At 39.6% G+C, this 19,310-nt stretch overlaps 1 protein-coding gene across 1 annotated transcript; it reads right to left on the bottom strand.

Annotated features, from left to right (window-relative positions):
* Nucleotides 1–1,000: 1,000 nt before the first annotated feature.
* On the bottom strand, nt 1,001–14,638 carry LOC146371554 (G-protein coupled receptor family C group 6 member A-like). Its single transcript, XM_084953338.1, has 9 exons — nt 14,488–14,638; nt 8,889–9,000; nt 7,673–7,839; nt 6,184–6,305; nt 5,591–5,753; nt 5,004–5,134; nt 2,798–3,013; nt 2,304–2,430; nt 1,001–2,136 (listed from the first exon to the last, which is right to left on the bottom strand). Exons 1-9 carry the CDS (start codon nt 14,636–14,638, stop codon nt 1,001–1,003), a joined length of 2,325 nt encoding a protein of 774 aa, XP_084809464.1.
* Nucleotides 14,639–19,310: the final 4,672 nt, after the last annotated feature.

Genomic DNA, 19,310 nt, shown 5'->3' on the forward strand with positions numbered 1-19,310 from the left:
AGTCGTTGTGTTAAAAAAAAAGCCAAGGATATACTCTCCACTTTGTCCACTTTTACTCTCTGACAGTTAAGCAGTAAGTGGTTCCTCGTTGTTTGGCTACCTGCACTGAAACGGTAAAATCCACCTGTTAGCCATCATGTTCAGGCTTGTAAAGCACTTTATAAATGAGGACAGTGTGCAGGAGAGCCTGTTTGAGTCAGATTTCCTGGTAGTTCAAGAGAACGACAAACTGGAGTCAGACACAGAGTATTCCTCCTTGGGCCAGGTGTACGAGCAGCAGAATCAATTGATGAGGCATTGTTACATATTATAATAATGGTCTCTTACACAAGGACATTCAAACAGTTTACTACATGTGCATCACAAAACAAACATGACTCAATTTCTTACTGAAACATGGCCGGGAATCCTTGCAACAAAAGAAAAAAGAAAAAGAAAAGAAAAAAGGAGTCTCTGGGGAAGAGATGCAGTTAGTTTTGGAGATCTTTTTTTCTCTCACATCATCTCACTAAGTGGATTATTTCATATTAGAAGTCAGGAAAATCAAATGTAAGTGAAGAAGAAGGAATTTTTTTCCTATGGAGATGCTGATGGATGTTTTCAATTATAAAGTGTTTAAAAAACCTGAACATTACAGCTAACAGGTGGATTTTCTTTCTTTCTTTCTATTTTTTATTTTTATTTTTTTTTACATAAAACTGCCTGCTGCAGCCAGGGGCAGAACAAAAGTGATCCCCTTAGACTGTTTTTTAGTTTTAGTCTCCTTAATTTTCAAGAAACTATTGGTTCTGTCACTACTTAGCTAACATGAATTAATGTAAGTCTATTAGCTGCAACCAACCAACCAACCTGATGATGTCACATTCTGTACTGGCACAAGATGGCGATAAAGATGTTCAACAACTTGATAAACAACTTTAAAGACTTAAAAATGCATAGACTCTAATATTTAGTCCCCTTTACACTCCAATTGTTTGAATACCTTTTTAACTATTGTGAATCATTTGATTAGTGATGGTGGCAAGCTATTGTATCTCTGTAGGGTCTTCTTAGTGGAATTCAGGTTGTTTTCAAGGACATTATTCCATGAGTTTGAGACTGGAAAGAGAGAGTTTGAGGAAACACAGGGCAGTGTGACTGAATTCCAGTTATCCTGTGACTCAACTGCAAATGCAGATAAAGTAGGGTTTTCAACTCTGTTGGATGAAAGCTCATCCTCACTGCCTTTGTGATCCATGGAATAATTCCTAATATTGCAACGGAACGCTTTCTCTGTGTTTGCTTCCTTCTTACACAAAATAATGTAGCACTTTGTGAAAAATTGACAAAACAAGATGCCGTAGCATGAGATAAGGATAACGATCATCTCCACTGCTGGAAGATATTTGCCTGTGACATTGACATAGACTGGGCCAAACATGATCCAGGAGATGAAGTAAATGAGCATTGCAAAAGTGATGAACTTTGCATCATTGTAACTGTCAGGCAACTTTCGTCCTTTATAGGCAACACCAAAGCAGATGAGAGCCAAAAGGCCAATATAGACTAGCATGGCTCCAAATGCAGTAATTAGTTTCTCATTACAAAACATCAGTTTCATGTTGTCCTGTGTGATCTCTGAGTCAATGTATGGAGGACCGTGTACAAGCCACATGGTGACAATAACCACTTGACCTGCCATGCAGACTGCAATAATGAGGTAAGGCTTGTAGAGCTTCTTCAGCACACTTTGAATGACCGGGTCAAACTCAAAGGCTAAGACGATCTTAAAGGACTTGACCATGATGCAGGAGACACACAAGGTAAAACCCAAGCCAAACACCACCTGTCGTGCTTGACACTGATAGCTATTGGGTGGACCACCAAATAATATAACACTAGTAAATGTGATCATAAGGGAGAGGAGGAGAATGATGCTGATTGGGCCTACAGATGAGCGCACAACAGGGGTATTCCAGTGTGCAAGGAAGATGATCCCAACAACAATGGTAAGCACTGCTCCTAAAGAAGTAAAAGACAGCAGCACAATAAGATATACATCGCCCCATTTCAGAAAATCAGTTTTTCTGGGTAAACACACTGAACTGGTGTTTTTGGAGTAATAGTTTTCTTTGCAAGGATGGCATGTCTCCGAATCTGGAAACAGAGGACAAAAGGTCATTAGAATATTTAACTTGGATTCAAATTCCTTGAGCTGTCAATGCAACAGACTGTGTAATATAAGCATTTCAAAACACTTGTTTTCATAATATTTTGCAGTTTGCAACACAAATGGAGTTAGGGGTTTTTTTTGTAATACACACCGTTGGTGTTGGAATATTGGTTCTCAGCACAGGGTTCACACTGATAGCAGCAACCAGGCTGGCCTGTAACTGAAGTCTTCCTGTAGCCAGGCCTACAGCTGTCTGTGCACCTGGAAGTCACATTTCCCTTAGAGAGGAAAGAATCGCCATCATGGCCGTCAATTTTATTTACTGACCATATGAAATCATACCCCACCCCCACCCCCACCCTTTTATTTTTAAATCAGTGTGGCATATACCATCTGTTCTTAGACACAAGGCTTTGCATGTTTATACACACTAACATATACATAATCAACAGAAAAAGAGACTAAAGTCTCAATGATGGCAGTTTTTACCATGTGCAAACTCTTAAGTTAGCATGTTAGCATATCAATATTTGCTATTTAGCCATAAACACAAATTACAATGGAACCCAGTACCAATGATAAAAGAATAGTGTAATAAAAGAGTTAAAGAGTAAAATAACTTGCCTGTGGAAGGTAAACACTTACTATGTGTCTCTGAAGAGCCTGTTGTGTTTCCTGTGAGGTGAAAGTCAGATTCTGGTGTTCTATACTGTAATAGGCTAAAATGTTGTTCACATCTAGAGAATCTTGAGTCTGCTTCCACAGGATGATATCATATCCAGAGTTGAGGTCACCATGGTGATCAAATGAATAACTTTTTTCCTCCATGTGGAACGTTGCCTTCCGTAAGGCTCTTCGTAACTGAAGTTTTGAGAACACAAATTAAAAATAATTTACCTGTAGCGGTTAGAAAAATTAACATTTATCGAGGATTACATATACACAAAAATATACAGTGGGTAAAATAAGTATTGAACATGTAACCAGTTTACAAATTAAGGTGCTATTTACATGAAATTCTCACCAGATGTAACAACTCATCCAATCAACACGTGCAAAGAAATGAAATCTAGTGCTCTAATCGGGGGCTACAGTACTATAAAGTCATTACGACAAGATGCGACCTGATTATTCAAGAATGTGAATTCAGTTCTGGATTTAACATATATATAGAAAGACAGAAATATGGTCTCTCTTTCTGTTCCTGTTAGTACTCTCGCTTTGGCATTTTGGATCAACTAAAGACTTTTCAGGTAGTTTGTTTGGAAATCCTGCCTAGAAGCAATAAATGCATAAACTAGTTTTTCAGCTTCAGTCTGAAACAAGATATTTCTAATTTTAGCGATATTGTACAAATGGAAGAAAGCAGTCCTACATATTTGTTTAATATTCACATTGAAGTTAATATCATGGTCAAAAATGACTCAAAGAATCCTCACAGTGTTACTGGTGGCCAAGGTAATGCCATCCAGAGTAAGCATCTGGTTAGGTACAATATTTCAATGCCATTTCTTTTTTTATGGCTGAGTACAATAACCTCAGTTTTATCTGAATTTAGAAGCAGAAAATGAGAGCTCATTTAGGTCCTCATGTCTTTCCTGGCATTCCTGCAGTTTAACTAATTGGTGTGTGTTATCTGGCTTCATGGATAGATAAAGTTGGGTGCCATCCGCATAGCAGTGAAAATGTATACTATGCCTTCTAATGATACTGTCTAAGAGAAGCATGTATAATGTAAACAAAATTGGTCTTAGCATGGAGCCCTGTGGAACTCCATAATTAAGCTTAGTGTGTGAAGAGGACTCTCCATTTAGATGAACATAATGGACTCTATTAGATTAGAAAGATATGATTCAAACCACTGCAGCACAGCATCTTCAATATCTACAGCACGCTTCAATTGCTGCAATAAAATATTATGGACAGCAGTATGAGATGCTGCACTGAGGTGTAGCAAAACAATCACAGAAATGGCTCCACTGTCAGAGGCCATAAGAAGATCATTTGTAACCTTGACTACAGCTGTTTCTGTACTATGATGAGCTCTGAAACCTGTCTGAAACTCTTCAAACAAACCAATTCTCTGCAGAAGATCTTTCGGCTGTTTTACAAATACTCTTTAAAGAAATAAAAGGAAGGCTGGAGATTGACCTATAATTAGCTAAGACAGCTGGGTCACGTGATGACTTTTGAAGGCCTGTGGTACATAGCCGATTAATAATTGATCATGTTTAAGAATAAACATTAACAGTAGTACTTCTTTGAGCACTCTTGAAATGGGGACAAGTTGATGGTTTGGAGAAAATAATTACAGAGGTTTCAGAAAAAAAGGTGCTAAAATGACCTGACCTGAATCCAGTTGAAAATCAATGGAAAGAACTAAAGCTCAGAGTTCACTGAACCTCCAGGATTTAACTGGTGTGGAAGAATGGGCCAAAATCTCACCTGAGCAATGCATGCAACTAGACTCCATACAAACTGTCATCACCGACGAAGGCTTTTGTACGAAGTATTAAAGAAATCTCAGTAAGCGTGTTCAATATTTTATTCCTGTGTCATTTCTCATTATTACACATAAGTTAATTTATGGAATTGGATTATGAATTATGGAAAGAATTTCATGTCTATAGCACCTATAGAATTATATATTTAGAATATATTTAGAAGATTGGTGATGTTTTCAATACTAATGGGTAAGTCAGGTCCTCTGTGAGACCTGACACGCCTCTGTGGATCATTTATGTGCTTCAGTATTAATAGAAAATAATGAATATAGTTTCTTAGTATTGAAAGATTTTCTAATATGCTGTGCTGTATGTGTTTATGTGTTTTTGTGTTCCTGTGCTTTTACCTCCAATGGCCGTAAGGGCTGTCTTTTACAGTTCCGGTTAGTACAGAGGTCTTTAACAGCTTGAGCTATTGCTTTAACTGCCAGCTCAATACTGAACACAGCATATGGATATATCAACTTCTTTAACTCTTCTGATGAATTCGTCCCATGCTCATTTAAAAAATTAGACAAAAATGTGTTGTTGTCGTGGTGGTTGGGATTTTCATCAAGGTCATCGAGATATCGCTCAAACTTGGTTGTGTTTCCAGATTTAAGAGTGATCCCAAAGATTGTTCCTATGTCACTCAATTTGTAGTTCTGAGAACTCAGTACTTCAGGTGACTGTGACCAAATATCACTGGCCAACCAAACTTTCCCTCTGGCTTGAGGATATTTGAGAAGTTTCCCAAAAATATCTATCATACAGTAAGCTTTGGCAAAGGAAATAATAACACTAACATTTCTATTATCTATGATGCTTTTGATTGTAGAGTTAATTCTCTCTTCAAGCAATTCATCATTTAAAGCATCTGGAAGAACAGAGATGAAAGCGAAGCAGATGCCTTTTTTGGTTGCATGATGCCAGAGGCGTTCAGTTATATAGCGACCGTATTCACTATCAGTTGCTACCACACCGACCCAAGTCCAACCGTAATGATCAAGAATCTGGGCAATGGCATGAGCTTGGTGATCATCTTGTGGTACGGTCCTCATAAAGCTTGGAAAACGGGTTTTATCACTCAGGAAACCAGAAGTTGCACCGTAACTTATCTGTGGAAAATATCACAAAACACTATGAAGTGAAACAAAAATTTCATATTCTGTCTGTACACATATATCTTAAGCGTATAACATAAGTGGTAAAGTATCTACAAAAAAACTTTTTTTTTAACAGTTTAAAGTCTTAATTAGCAAAATAGCTGCTTTATTAAGCACTGCAATATTACTCTTGTTTTTTCTTTCGGCTGGAGGAGTACAGAGACAAAGTTACTGCTACTGTCATTTTTAGACTAAGTGTGTCTGTTTCACCTATTTTCAATTCTTGTTGCTAAGCTATACTATTTGCGTTTTTTGTTGTCTTTTTTTGCTGTTCATCATATCCATGAATGCAAAATGTATCATCCAAATATTAGTTGCTAATGTTTGTACAATCGATTTTACATTTAGGGTTAGGTAACATAACCTCAGAAGTCGGTCATACCTCAGGGATGTACTCCAGATGGAGCTGACCTGTAACTCTTATGGATATCTCTGAGTAGTAATCACCAATGACAACTAGGACAGGTGGAGAGGATTGCTGTGCACAATCTTGGCGATTATTACCTACAAATGAATTAACTGATACTATTACCTTCATTTAAACTGATACACACACAGTGTTGAGGACTAACGGAATACATGTACCGGTGTTACATATTTAAAATACAAAATATGAGTAACTGTATTCAGTTACAGTTACTGCTCAAATAAGTCATAATTAAAATACAGCTACTTTGTTGAAATACATGGATTGCATGTATTTCTTTTCTGTTTCATATGTTAGGCTATCCCTTCTCTAATTTTGGTAATTCCACGTATTGCCGGAAATCCAAACAAAACACGCAACAAGAGGCTCTAATGTAAGCGCCTTGTTAATTTTGATGGCGTCAGTTACACAATGGACCCAGAGCCAACACAACAGAGCCAGCAGTGCACAGGCAGGAATGGATTTCTTACTTGGAAATTCCAACACCACTTCACAAAGAAAGGGATGGATGTAATCTGAGAGTGCAATGCAAACTCTGTCTGCCAGCAACCAAGCTGCTCTCAGCATGAAAATACTCCAACCTAAAGAAACACCTGGAAGTAAGTTGTTTTTTAAAAACTAACATTACCCTACTGCAACTACCTTGTCTTAGTTGTGGTAGCTACCTGGGTTAAGTGCCACTTCAGTATCTTCGATGTACTATTGCTGTGTGATTTATTACTATTACTGAAGGCTGGATTACAGGCTGCATTACAACCTGCAGAAAGAAAACATTTTACTGATACAGACATTGTTTTCTATATGAGATCACTGCAAAAAGTGCTGTCTTACCTAATGTCCACCCTACTGTTACTAATTTTATATTAAGATTTAAAAATCTAGTTGGTATTGCTTTCAGAACTGCACATGATTATTTGCAGCTAGCAGGTTGTTAATACTATCCATCAAGTCTAATAGTCTGTGGTCTCTGAACTAACCTCAGCTAACGCCAGCTAACAAGCTAAAAAGAATGACAATATATCAAGTAATCCAAAGTATTCCAAATACATTATTCACATTGAGTAACTTAACAGAATACACACACAAATAATGTATTAATCTTTACTTTTGTTAAAAGTAATTTAGAATAACACTTAATTACAAGCCAGAGAAAGTAATTTGCTACACTATTCGTTATTCGTTACACTACTACATTACTTCCTGCTGATTCTGTAAAATTACCTGAAATGCACGGTCTCATAATTACCAGTTACCAATATAAATATAAATGTACAACTTTTAAGAAAATGTTCACAAATGCCTAATTTAGTATCCATTATCTCTCTTAGTTGATGTGCTATGTTCCCATGATGATCTCCAAAGAAAATTCAATTAGTAAGAACTATTGCGTGTCAAAAATGATTTTCAAATAACAAGGCAGATTTCTATCCCCAAGAGAACTCACTGTTTCTCATCATGAAGGCCTGGGTTTGTATCAGGGCAGTAGTAACGTCCCCACAGGAGTCAAGTATGAGGTATCCCAAGGTGAGGTTTCCCAACTCTCGCTTCTGATTTATCTCCTCCAGTGCGTGCACCATTATCAGAGAGTGGACCAGACGAGCTGTGCTAAACCTGTACAACACAATCAGATATATTATATATAAATATACCCTAATAAAATGTGTACAATGATCAGTTGTGTATGTGTGTGTGTATTACCTGTCACATGTCCGGTTTTCACGGCCATCATCATTCACAGTAACAGTAACACTTTCATGAATCGGGAACAATCCTCCGATAATGATGTCACCTTCTGCTGTGGCTTCATTGGAGCATTTTGTACCAGAAAAGTGATGTGATAAAACTGCAAGAAAGATGTAGAAGCTGAAAGAATTTTTCATCTTCCTCGTGTGCTTCTTATGAATGTAAATCAGTGAATCTTAAAAAAATTGCTCTGAAAAATAATTTGTGTGTATCTCTTCAGCATTCCTGCAAAAGACAGAGGTGTGGTTAAAGTTCTTGAACTTGAAATACTATCATTTCTTTCATTTTTTTCTTTTCTTTTCTTTTTTTGGTCACATGGGGTTCGATGTCACTGAGAAATGGGACGTACTTTTACTTTCCATTTACTTTACTTACTTTTCCTGGTAATTATTTTTGACAGGTTTCACAGTTGTGAGCTATAAAAAACAAGTGATTTATGAATTATTCGGACTATAGCAGCTGTAGTTTTGTTACACAACATATTTCCACTTTGACAACTCTGGTTACAGTTGAGTTGAAGCATTATCAGTGGTTGTACTGTTATGTAATACTGACATATTATGCATCTGATACTTAGCAAGACAATACCAGGTATTTTCCCAGGAGGATTAAAAATAATTCTATAGCAGTCAAAGGAAGCAAAAAGGCTCTGATATATTAGCTGCCATGTATGTCTGCAAATCAAGAGTTTTCTTATTTGTTTACATGCCCTGCCTGGTGTCTGTTGGCTGCTTTTCTGACTTTGTTGTCCCAACAAAACATTTGAGATTTTTATTATATTATTACAAGTAAAACTTTGTTATATAAAGTAATGTCAAATTCATATGTTGTTTTTTTTTTTTAATTTCTTTACTTAACTACATTCATTTGACAGCTGTTGTTGGTTTGAATTAGAGAATGTATAATTTTGTGCTTACGCATCAATTGCCTTCCACTTTTCTTCAGGGACACCTGAGCGAGAGCCCATCCCAGCTGACATGGAGCAAGAGGCAGGGTAGAACCTGTACAGGTCACCAGGCTGTTGTAGTTCTAACCCAGAAAGGTAGACAACTGTTCATGCTCACAATTACACCTTTGCCCAATTCAGAATCACCAATTAATCTTCCCCCATACATATCACTGGATTGAAGCCATGCAAACACATGGATGACATGCAAATTTTACACAGAAAGGCCCCAGCCTGGATTCAAACCCTGGACTTTCTTGATGTGAGACAGCAATGCCAACCACTGTTCCACCATGCCACCCCATTAAAAAGTTTCACACAATAATTCCTCAGCATTATTATGTCATATAGTTTAACACTCCTAAATGGCAAAAAGGTGTCACCCACTTGCATTTATGATTAGTCACTGTAGCCTCAGTTTACTGCTCTTTGTTGACTTCTACTTCTGTCTTCAACTGTAGTTCTGAGGTACTTGTGCTAAATTTGAAATTTTTATTACAATGCTACTGTGCTATTTTATATTTTAGAGGGCAATGCTTTTTTAAAAATGCTAAATTTCTTAGAAACACAGAACTACTTCATTAAATACAACAAAAATACATCTGTAGTAAAAAAAAAAAAAAAGAATTGGGGCAATATCACGAAGTCATTGAATGCACATGTTTGATACTGTATGTACATTTAGGAAATAAAAAATTCTGATGGTAAAACTTATACTACATAATCCAAGACTTTTTTTCTTTATTAAGTAGTCTATACACAATCTCACCATACATAAAACTGAACGCATTTAAGTAAAGGTTCACATTGTATAAGACATTGTATAATAATGAGAGTCTAACCAAATGCTATGGCGATGATCAGAGCAGCTGTCAAGAGATTTAACTAAGGATGGCATATTACAGTCTCAGCAAAACAATAGAGTAGCATGTAGCAAATCACCAGAGTTGGTGAAATTCAGCCCCCTTTTTTTCCAAGTCAGTTTAATATTGATGACGAATCCTGCTAACATGGACTATAGATAACCTGAAAATAATAACCATGAATGAATATTGGAAAAATCAAATAACTTGCCAGTGGAGGGAAATACTTACTATCTGACTGCTGAGAGCATGTCTTGTTTCCTGTGAGGTAAAAGACAGGCTCTCTTGCTCTATACTGTAATGAGCTACGATGTCGCGCACATCCAAAAAATCTTGTATCTGCCTCCATAGGATGATATCATATCCAGAGTTGAGGTTGCCATGCTGATCAAATGAATAGTCTTTTCCATTCATATGGAATGTTGCCTTCCATAAGGCTTGTCATAGCTGAAATTGCACAATGTGGAAAAAAATATTAAAATAATATACCTAAAGCAGGCATGAGAAGCTTTTTAGCAAATAAGATTTTGAATATGGGATGTGTTTCTGGCCATTTGATGAATAGAAGAGCAACATCTACTCTACTTTTAGCTCTTTTCTGGGTTTCTGCCAAGTCTTAGCATTTATATGCTTCATTATTAATAGGAAACATAATTAGATAGTGTTAAAGGATTTTCTGTCAAGCTATTTTGTGTATTTATGTTTGCTTTTGTGTGCTTTTACCTCCAAGGGCTGTCTTTTACAGTTCCGGTTAGTACAGAGGACTTTAACAGCTTGATCTATTACTTAAACTGCCAGCTCAATATGGGAATATCATAATTTTTTTCAGAAATTCCTCAGTCAGAACATGGTATATTATGTTAAGGTGGAAATTAGCAAGGTAACTCCCTGCTAACTTCTAACTCTGTTTAACTTGATAAATTCTATTTTCATGGATGCCTGGATGCTAAACTTAATTGTTACACCTGGTAGAACCTCCACACTGATAATTTTATTAAAGATAAAAGAATTTAGACAGTTTTTAACTCTCAGTAATGTTGTAGTGTTTGTTTGACTTTGGAGCCAGTGATGTCAGACCTAAAGATTGGATAGTATGAGGAGCTTAGATATCTGAAAGGCACTATCAATTCTCAAGGATTTTAAATAAATATATGCCTCTATCCAGTGTCATGATCCTGGACTCTTTCATTTTGTTGACATTTGAAATTCTTCTTTATTATTTAATATTCCATTTGGTTCTTAGTAGAGATGGACCGATATGATATTACGTATCGGTATCGGTCGGATACTGACCTAAATTACTGGATCGGATATCGGAGAGAAATAAAAAATGTAATCTGATCCATTAAATATCAAAAAAGCACCTCACAAAACTTGCCACATGGCATAACTCGGCTCATAACCGTAGGCGGCTGTGGCGTGTGAGACCTGTTGGCGGTCTGGTTGCGTATTTGGAGCCTCGCTACCAAACCGGCATTTCATCTCCGAGAAGGTTATCCCAGAGAGAAGTAAAGCAAGTGTGTAAGTTCATCTCCGAATGTTTGTAAAGCATTCCAGCGTTAAGCTTAACAACCGATATATGGAGCGACTGCCTCTTCTGTCTCCCTCCCTCTCCTGCTGCTACTTCAATCGTGAAACTGATTAATGATCAGCTGATCGGCTTTTCTGTCGTGAGTCCGTCTCTCTTGTTTGTTTATCGCCCACTTCGCGCCAGAAAAAGGAAACCAGCGGCTGAACAAAAGCAGCATGTTTAAGCTTGATAAGCTGTTGTTAGAATTTATTTAATATTACTTTGTACACCAGGATCTTTTTCTAGGTAGCTGACGGCTGGTAACTGTGCAGGGGTGGATCTAGCAAAGTTTAGCCAGGGGGCCGATAGGGCATGATTTATGATATCGGTATCGGACATAAAAAAGTGGTATCGTGCCATCTCTAGTTCTTAGTTTGATTGTTCATGGTTGTTTGATCGAGACTTTACTAAGAAACTTTTTTCAAGAAACTGTTTCAGTTCATGCTGATTTCAGTTAGCATTCTGCTTTAGGTTATCTGGTTTAGTATCTTATTCTTGTTAGCCTTTCCCATCTGTGTCAAGTTCATTGTGGTAATTTACTCCCTGTTTTGGCTTGATAGTCTTTTTCACTCAAGCTTTAGTTCTGTTTCCATTGTCATGTCTTCTGTGATTAGTTTTTAGATTACCTGTGTTCTGCACCAGTTTCCACTTACCTCATTACTTTTTTAATTTATTGTCTCTGTCTTCCTTTGTCATTTTTTGAGTCATCTGTCCCGCTGGGTGCCATCCTGCTCTGAGCTTCCCTGTTTGTAATCTTTGATATTCCTTGATGTTTCCTGTTTTTTGAGACAAACTTTTGGACTTTGTTTACATCCTGGTTTATGTTGTTCTCTTTGAGTTCAGTTTCTGCCTTCTAGGAATGAGATAACATTCCTCTTCCAACATTCCAGGTCTCTGTCTGGTCAAATGTCTGGTCTCTATAACTCCCAGACATTTACAGGATGTTGTTTCATGAAGTGTGGAAGAATAGTGCTACACAGGGGCAAACATGGCTTTGTCCTATCTTTTCTGAGACAAGTTGATGTCATTAAATTCTAAATGGCACAGTTTTCTGGGTATAAATGATTTTAGATGTTTTCAATGTTCTACTGTGAATGAAATACATAGCATCCCACATTCTGGGAACTTTTTGAGGTTTATATAATAGACCCCAAAAAGCAGTTGCCTTGTAACTGCTATGGATATGTCTGTAGTAGTAATCACCAATGACAGCAAGAACAATTGGAGAGGACTGGTGTGTACTATCTTGACTGACATTACCTGAAAATGTAGTAGAGTGAAAGCAGAAAATAGCATAGAAATAAGATAGAAATACTTAGATTAAGTACAAGTGCTTTAAATCTGTACTTCAATAAAGCATTCGAGTAAATGTACTCAGTTCCGTTCCTACTGGCCTTAAAGGCTGGGCAAATGCATAACTCGTCATTGCTTCTGCAAGTGACAGACAATGGTGCCTGTAATCAGAGCTGCACACCTGTGGTGAGTGAAGTTATAATTACTCTATAATTACTGTTTGTGTCTTTGTTTTTCAACATGCCAAAAGATGTAAGCCGATACGCCTTGGTGTGTTTGTAATGTCTTTAGCCTTTCATTACTTTTTCAAACGTACTTTGAGTTTCATTTTCTTTCCTGCTAAAGCTTTGTTCTGAACCATTTACCCAAGCATGGATAATGTGCATTAATATCTTGCAAAACCAGATGAAGCATTTCTGTCAGGCCACCAGCTCACGGGTCATGACTCAGACATGTAACATGTTTTTTTTGTTCTTCTAGATTATGGTAAATGGTAAATGGCCTGTACTTGTATAGCGCTTTACTAGTCCCTAAGGACCCCAACGCGCTTTACACATCCAGTCATCCACTATTCACACACACATTCACACACTGGTGATGGCAAGCTACATTGTAGCCACAGCTGCCCTGGGGCACACTGACAGAGACTTATATTATTTAGATTATACTAAGTTCCTATTCAGTGTGTCAGTGTAAAGACATATTTCCAGTTGCCTTTTGAATACCCAATAGTACTATTATATGTCACAGTTCTTAAGCAGAGCCACAGCAGCTTGTTTCATAATGATTTTTCCCTTTATTTTATATTTTATATAATTTGTTAAAATGTGAATTGTGTTTAAGCTAGCTAACTACCCAAAGTAAATGTGTTTTATTTTCACACTTTTGCACAAGTGCCCATTTTTGTATCCATTACATATCTTACAATTAATGTGCTATGTTCCCAAGTGATCCCAAAAATGTAATTAATAAGGTCTACTGTATATAACAAGAGACATTTCTCATCTTGAGTACTCACAGTAATTCCTTGTGAAGGCCTTGGTTTGTATCAGGGCAGTAGTAACTTCACCACAGGAGTCAGGTATGAGGTAGGTAAGCCTAAGAGGCTTTTGACTAAAATGTTTTAAGAGCTGTTTTATCTGCAATGTCTCTCCGAGGCTATATTTAACCAGGTAAAACCAGATTTGTTGCATGGGTTTCTCCTTTAGATATTCCTTTGATCCCCATTGTCTAATTTCCTAGCTGTCTGCTAAAAAAAAAACAAAAAACAAACAAAAAAAACCCAACAGTGCTGTATTACAAAATAGCAGTTGTAGAAACTGATCATCCCCAAGAACTCCTGCAGCGTTTTCACCGACGTGGGACACGAAACCACACTTTCAGCGGAAATGCGGCGCCCCAGGAAATCCAGAACGGGCAACCTGAACTGGCACTTGGAAGGTTTACAATCAGGCCGTGTGCCCCCAAGCACTGAAAATCCTGACGCAGATGGGACGTGTGCTGACTCTCAGAACAGCTGGCCACCAATATTTCGTTAAGGTACATGAAGACGAAAGGCAGGCCGCACAACACAGAGTCCATCAACCGCTGAAAAGTCTAGGCAGCGCCTTTCGGGCCGAACGCCATGCGCTAAAACTCAAACAGGTCGAAAGGGGTAATTACAGCAGTTTTGGGAACGTCTTCGGCACAGGAACCTGGTGATACCCCTGCACCAAGTCAATTTTAGAAAAAAATCGAGGTGCCGGCGAGGTGTGTGGAAAATTCTTGGATATGGGGAATGGGGTAACAGTCGTTCTCCGTGACATTATTCAAACAGCAAAAATCCCCGCACAACCACCACCAACCATCTGATTTGGGCACCATGTGTAGCGGAGAGGCCCAGGCACTATTCGAGGACTGTACAATGCCGAGGCGCTCCATGGCCGCAAACTCCTCCCGAGCGACGGACAGTTTCGCAGGGTCGAGGCAGTGTGCATGCGCAAACGCCATTGCCATGTTCGAGAAATTCGGAACAGTCAGTGAAGGAAACTCAAAAAACAAACGCTGAAAAACATTCCCCAAAGTCACTAAATTAGCCTGATTCAGGGGTTCAGTGGCCCAAGTGAAACAGGGTATTGAAGAGAAGCACAGGGCATCGATTAAGCATCTGTTAGAGACATCGACCAGCAGTCCATGGGCACAAAGAAAATCGGCGCCCAAAATAGGCACAGAGCTAGCGGCAACAACAAAGCTTCACTGGAAATCCCAGCATGAAAACAAACAGTCACCAACCTTTTCCTGAATGTTGCAATGGGAAAGCCATTAGCTGCGATGAGCTGCGGCCCAAGGATAGCATGTGCTCCATCAGTTCGAGAGCCGTACCGCCACCCAGGCCTGAGATTCAGTCATCCACCCATTCACACACACATTAACACACTGGTGATGGCAAGCTACATTGTAGCCACAGCCGGCCTGGGGCACACTGACAGAGGCGAGGCTGCCGGACACTGGCGCCACCGGGCCCTCTGACCACCACTAGTAGGCAACGGGTGAAGTGTCTTGCCCAAGGACACAACGACTGACACTGTCAGAGCCATGGCTCAAACCGGCAACCTTCCAATTACAAGACAAACTGCCAACTCTTGAGCCACGATCACAAACACATAAACACAGACGGCACCAGAGCTCTCGATTAACACTTCCTTTATTGCTCATCACCACACAACTGAATACTTTTACCTTCAAAACACAGCAACAACACTTCCTGTAAACTGTGTGATTGGAGCCCTCCAGTGGTCCACCACAATGTCAAAGTAACAGGCAATGATCACTGAGACACCTGACTGCTTCCTTGTTCCTTGGGCATGGGGACAATAGTACCATATACAACTTCTCACAGGGACAGGTTAAAGATCTTAGTGAACACAACTGCAAGTTGGTTCAGCACCTTAAAATGAGTCAGGCTCCTCCCAGGATATTTGTCTTCTTTAATACTATTCGTCAGCTCTCTTTGGGCATTACTGTAAGGCAACTTTGAGGCCTTGCCTTGCTTTCGAGCTATCATTTTTGGTCTTGGAATATGGATGATCTTGGTGGTTAAGACCATCAGTGTTCTCAAACCAAAAATTATGCCTCGACAACAAGGCGCGGCCTCTGAGCTGTCAGTAGAGAAGGCTACACATGCCAGAATAGAAGAGCTGTGTTCTTCAAGCGCTGTACATACAACACTCAGTCTGTCTTTTCAAATCAGTCCTGCTGCGGTAAAATGGATTCTTCCCTCCAGGCTTGGACAGTTTGTACAGCTGGCCATGGTCTATAGAGGTCTATATGATGGACTTAATTCAAGATGAGATGGTCAGGGAGGCTAGGGTGTCAAGATAGGAAGGCTTTATATGCTGCTAGGATGCTGGTGTAAACCTGATCGTCATATTCTTTTCCCTTTTTCAGAAATGTATATTGTTATACAGTTTGGGCATTACAGTCTTTCACTATGCCTAATTAAAGTCTCTTTCTACAATCACACCTACTTCTGGATATTTGCTCAGCCAGTTGTTAATGGTATCATGCAGAGCTAACTTAGTATTAGCTTGTAGTGGAACATAAAGAGCTGTGATTAAGACCGCACGAAACTCTCTTGGTGGGTAGAATGGTCAGCATTTCAGTACCAGATATCCAATATCAGGAGTTCAGTGCATGGTGATAATGTCTGTAGATGTACACTGGTCATCATTAAAATATATGCGCACTCCTTTTCCTTTGCTCTTAATGGAGTCAGCCATTCTGTCTGATCACTAAACAGACGAGACTGTGAGGTTATTTGAACTTCTGCTCACTGAATATCTCCTCTTTTTCAGCTGTAAAGTCAGTTAACCATAGAGATAATTGTGTGGGAAAACCCCCAGTAATTCAGTAGTTCCTGAAACACCCAGACCAGCCCATCTAGCACCGACAACTGTGGCATGTTCAAGTCACTTAAATTTCCTTTCTTCCCCATTCCAATGCTTGGTTTGAACTTTAGCCGGTGTCTTGACCATGTGTACCTAAATGCTTTGATTTGCTGCATTATGATTTGCTGAATAGATATTTAACTTAAGCAGCTGAACAGGTGTACCTAATGAAGTGGTGAGTGCAAAAGAGGCTTTCTTGATAATCCTCTCCATGAGTTTTTCACTTAAATTTTTTTTTTAGTTTTGGTATACTATTAGTACTTTTACTCAAGTAAAGAATAATTCAAATATTTTTGTATTAGTTTTTTTTTTTTTTTAAGTAGGGCAGTAAAACATATATCTGTCACACTAGAAAGAACTGGAGGCCAGCTACGTGGAAGGCAGTGGTGGCGACGACCTTGTTTAGGGCCCCCCCCCGGACGGTGATGACATCCAGCTAAAGGCCTGGAAAGTGGCCGGCAAAGGCGAGGTGGTTCAAGCTGATCTGGATCGGACAGCGTTGTAGAGACGGCAGAGGCTGGACTAGACGGCGGCGTGACAGCTGCGGATGGTGACGCTGTCGGTGACAGTGTGAAAGCTGCAGGCATTGGAGCAGGTGTTGGCATTGCTGGCAATGGCGAGGATGAAGACACAGAGGCTGGACCAGGCAAGGCTGATGCTGACGCTGAAGCTGCAGGCGTGGATGATGCTGACACTGAAGCTTGTTTGAAGATAAACATTTAATTTATACCACATTCAAGGATTCAAAGCGTTTATTGTCATATGTACTAAGAAAGCATTTCTCTGTGCAATGGAATTCTTTCTTTGCTGTCCACACAAAGATGCCGGTTAATATATAGAAATATAAATGATAAATAAAAACAGTATAAATAAATAAAGACACAAATTTAAGCTTGAAATAGATGTGTGTTCAAAATATCTATGAGCTTAATGTGCTGGCTTAATATGCCTGATGTGCACAAATTATTATTATAGTTAAAAATAGGTCAGCTGTCCAAGAGTCTGATAGCAGTGGGGAAGAAGGAATTGTTGAGTCGGGGTGTTCTAGATTTCACACTTCTAAACCTTTGTCTCGAGGGCAGAAGAGTGAACAGTCTATGTAGGGGGGGTGTGAAGTCTTTGAGAATGGAGGCAGCTCTCCTTTGGACTCTGTGATGGTAGATGCTTTGCAGAGAGGGCAGCGGGGTCCCGATGATTTTCTCCGCAGTTGTTATCACTCTTTGCAGGCATTTGCGGTCCATAGCAGTAGTGCTGCCGTACCATGCAGTGATGCAGCTGGTCAATGTGCTGTCCACAATGCAGCTGTAGAACCTGCTGAGGATCTTGGCCGACAAACCAAATTTCCTCAGCCTCCTCAGGAAGTACAGCCACTGTTGAGCCTTCTTGACCAGCTGTGTGGTGTTCAGTGACCAGGTGAGGTCCTCAGTGATGTAGACACCCAGGTATCTAAAGCTGCTTCTGCGAACTTCAATATGGTGTTGTCCTTGTTGGATGTGACACAGTCATGGGTGTACAGGGTGTAGAGAATGGGACTGAAGACGCAACCCTGTGGAACGCCTGTGTTTGTAATAATGCTGGCTGAAGTCCTGGTGCCGATCCTGGCGGACTGGGGCCTGCCAGTCAAAAAGTCCCGTAGCCAGTCACAGAGGGTGGGGTGTGGGCCGATTGTTGCCAGCTTGTGAGTGAGTTTGTTAGGGATGAATGTATTGAAGTTGGAGCTGTAATCAACAAAAAGTACCCTGATGGATGAGTCTTTGTTTTCCAGATGGGAGAGGGAATAGTGAAGGGCAGCAGCGATGGCATCTGGCGTGGACCCTTTGGCCCGGTAGGCATACTGCAGGGGATCCAGAGTGTCTGGGATGTTTCTTTGGATGTAGGCCAGCACCACTCTCTCAAAGCATTTTGCAATGATTTTCTTGGGGAGAGGGATTGAGGGTTGTGGTCTTGAAGCATGTATGGGCCACCTCTGGCAAACCAGATCTGGGCCACCAAAGGGCCGTCATTCTTTGTGGTATGTGGGCCATGAGTAAGCACATTGTGTGGGCCAGATCCGGGCCATACCAATTTTGCTATGTGGGGTTGTACTGTAGACATGACCCAGGGTGTTCTTGTCATGGGTAGGAATGGCCACATGTTGGTGATGTTTTGGGTGTACAGTCCATAAGTTGCACTTATTAAAGTCACCAGCGACAATAAAAACAGCGTCTAAATGAGTTGTCTCTAATGCGCTGATGACGTCATGGAGTTTGCCGAGCGCTGCTGCGGAGCTAGCTTGTGGCTGAATGTAAACAATAGCCAAAAACACAGCTGAGAATTCCCGCGGCAGATAGTAGGGGCAGGGTTTTAGGAATATAAACTCTACGTCTGGCAAACTCTCCTTTTAATTGATTCAAGAAAGAACAAACATACACATATCAGGTATAACATTATGACCACTGACAGGTGAAGTGAATAACATTGGATTATTTCTTCATTACAGCATCTGTTAGTGGGTTGGATATATTATGGAGCAAGTGAACATTTTGTCAAGCCTAAGATTTGAGCTTGTTTGAGAAGGACCAAATTATGATAGTTTGACGACTGGGTAAGAGCATCTCCAGAACTGAAGCTCTTGTGGGGTGTTCCCGGTCTCCATTGGTCATTATCTGCAATGCATTGTCTCATAGTTACCATTTAACAATATACACCTGAGACTAAAGTCCCACACACCAACACAAATCCTGATCCTAATGAGGATTAGT

Source organism: Perissodus microlepis, chromosome 15 (assembly GCF_051167445.1).
Source record: "Perissodus microlepis isolate ML-2025 ecotype Zambia chromosome 15, ASM5116744v1, whole genome shotgun sequence".
NCBI classification, from domain to species: Eukaryota; Metazoa; Chordata; class Actinopteri; order Cichliformes; family Cichlidae; genus Perissodus; species Perissodus microlepis.